The sequence below is a fragment of the Triticum urartu genome, chromosome 2 (genome assembly GCF_003073215.2).
Source record: "Triticum urartu cultivar G1812 chromosome 2, Tu2.1, whole genome shotgun sequence".
In the NCBI taxonomy this organism is placed as follows: domain Eukaryota; kingdom Viridiplantae; phylum Streptophyta; class Magnoliopsida; order Poales; family Poaceae; genus Triticum; species Triticum urartu.
In genome coordinates, this window is record NC_053023.1 from 319,948,404 (window position 1) to 319,950,550 (window position 2,147).

A 2,147-nucleotide genomic window follows, 5' to 3' on the forward strand; every position below is an offset into this window, starting at 1 on the left:
CATCTCTCCTCCATATATACAGCCCTTAGGGCATCGTTTAGGCTTTGGGTTTTGTTTAGATTAAAAGTTCGCCATAGCTGCAACTTCGCGTACTTCGTTTGTGTCCAACGACCAGACCAAGACGTAACAGAACCCCACCTTGATCAATAAAACTTTCATCTTATATTCGCAATATCCAGATTACAATCTCAGTTTCTTGCTTGTTCTTCGTTTGCTCGCAAGAAACAGACCCTCGTGGTCAGGTTGATCGTGCTCCGGCGTGGTCAATAACCCTCGGAAGTTGGTTTAGAGATTGCTAAGGCGCGACGTCTCGCACGTTCGTAGTCGGATCGTCAAGGTCGACTCCCACAGAAAACGATAGCCACCATCTCATCGAAACATCGGGACACCTTTGCCTCTATCAAGCTCGCCGACGAATCTCGTATCCATCATATCGCCATCGCCGGCCGCATCCCGTCCCAGCCCACCTACCCGCCGATGGCCTTCTCCTCGTTCCCATGGCCGTTCCGCCGCCGAGCCGGCGGCAGTGGCAGCGGCGGAACCGGCCCAAGCAAACCCTCCGCCGCGGAGGGGAAGGAGGAGGACGCGGAGGAGCTCGGCGTCACGCCGCAGCTCCTCGACTTCCTCCGGACACTCTCCCCCGGCGCCTTCAAGTCCTTCCCCACCAGCTCCACCAAGGTACCCCCTCCTTCCTCCCTTCTCATTTCCGCTCCCCTGCTAGTTCCCTCTCGATTACTGACGGTGCTATGCTTTGTCGCAGGAGGATCTGCGTAGTCGGCGGCCGAGCTCTCGGACTGGCAGCAGCGGCACACCGTCCTCGTGCTCGCCAGAGCCAAGGTAGGTCTCCCGCGGATCTTGTCCTCCACTTCACCCAAGACAGAGATGGCTCTCAGGTCTCAAACTGTAATTTGTGATCCCTGCAGGAACTCGCTAAGGTCCGCTATGATCTATGCCCACTCCACATGAAGGACAAGCAGTTCTGGACATACATCTTGCCATAAGCTCTTGCCTCGTTAGCTTTCGCCCATGTGTGAGTGCATTGTTCCAGTCCAAGTGCTCAATTAGCTTCATGCTGGTCTTGATTTTGTGAATCATCAGTTAGGAATTCTAGTCCATGGTGCTCCTTAATACCTAGCAAACTATATTTGTACCTAAACATGATCGTCCCAGTTGCGTGTGTACCGTTGTGCTGTTTTGTATATATAATAAACATCCAGCAAAAGGGATTGGCATCTGAAGATGAGAAATTATGTCAAATGTGAGTACCTGTTTTTGTAAAAGCTCAGCAAAAAGGGGACATCATCATGTAAAGTGTGGTCTCTGTTTGCTGAACAACTATCCATGAGGTGTAATATAAGTAAGGTGCTGGTCCTAATATAAGTAATAACAAACCATGGCTAGTGATAATTCCTCTGTTGTTCAATCCTTTATATATGCAAAAGAATACACGCATGTCTGTTCCAGATATGGCCAAAGTTGTAAACACTAGATAATCCATCAAGTGGGATTTTGATGCCATCCTGCAGCACGCGTTGTTGGGTTTGACTCTAGCCAATTTCATTTTCAGGTAGGTTGGTGGGTGGGATATGCTAATGACACCGATGACTCAATCCGGAGGATTGTGCGGATAAACCCTGGTGTCGGGAGATACGTCGCCAAGAGCTACAACCCAAGGTCCGGTTTCTCCGTTCTCTTAAGTTCAGTTGATGCAAAATTGAACATGCAATTTTTTGGCCTAATTTATCACAAGTGAGGAGCAGTGAATTCTATAGTCCATTAGCTACAGTTGATCGGCAACTGCATAAGCTTCTATTTCTACTTCTGAATTTTGAATGATTGTATGAGAAAATGAGTGCTACAAAAGTACAGTTTTGTTGGTTTAGGCAAACACCTCATAGTACTCAAAAGTACAGTTTTGTAGAAACCATAGTATTCTGATTGAGCTAGTAAGATTTAGTTTATGTAAGTTTAGTAGATGAACTAGTAGGATCCTTTTGATGAACTGCTACTAGTAGGACGGCTTGCGATTAGATTAGTCTAGTCTATGTAGCAGGTGCACGCTCTGAGCTCGCTCTCAAGGTGTTTGCAACAATGCCTCTAGGAATGTTGAAATGTCAATTTGTTCAATCAATGTAGAATTCTGTGTT

The 2,147-nt window shown here is 47.4% G+C and overlaps 1 protein-coding gene across 1 annotated transcript; it reads left to right on the top strand.

Moving 5' to 3' along the window:
* The first annotated feature begins 477 nt into the window (after positions 1-477).
* Positions 478-1,001, top strand: LOC125536496. Its single transcript, XM_048699722.1, has 3 exons — positions 478-678; positions 775-837; positions 924-1,001. The coding sequence occupies exons 1-3, from the start codon at positions 478-480 to the stop codon at positions 999-1,001; spliced, it is 342 nt and encodes a 113-aa protein (XP_048555679.1).
* Positions 1,002-2,147: the final 1,146 nt, after the last annotated feature.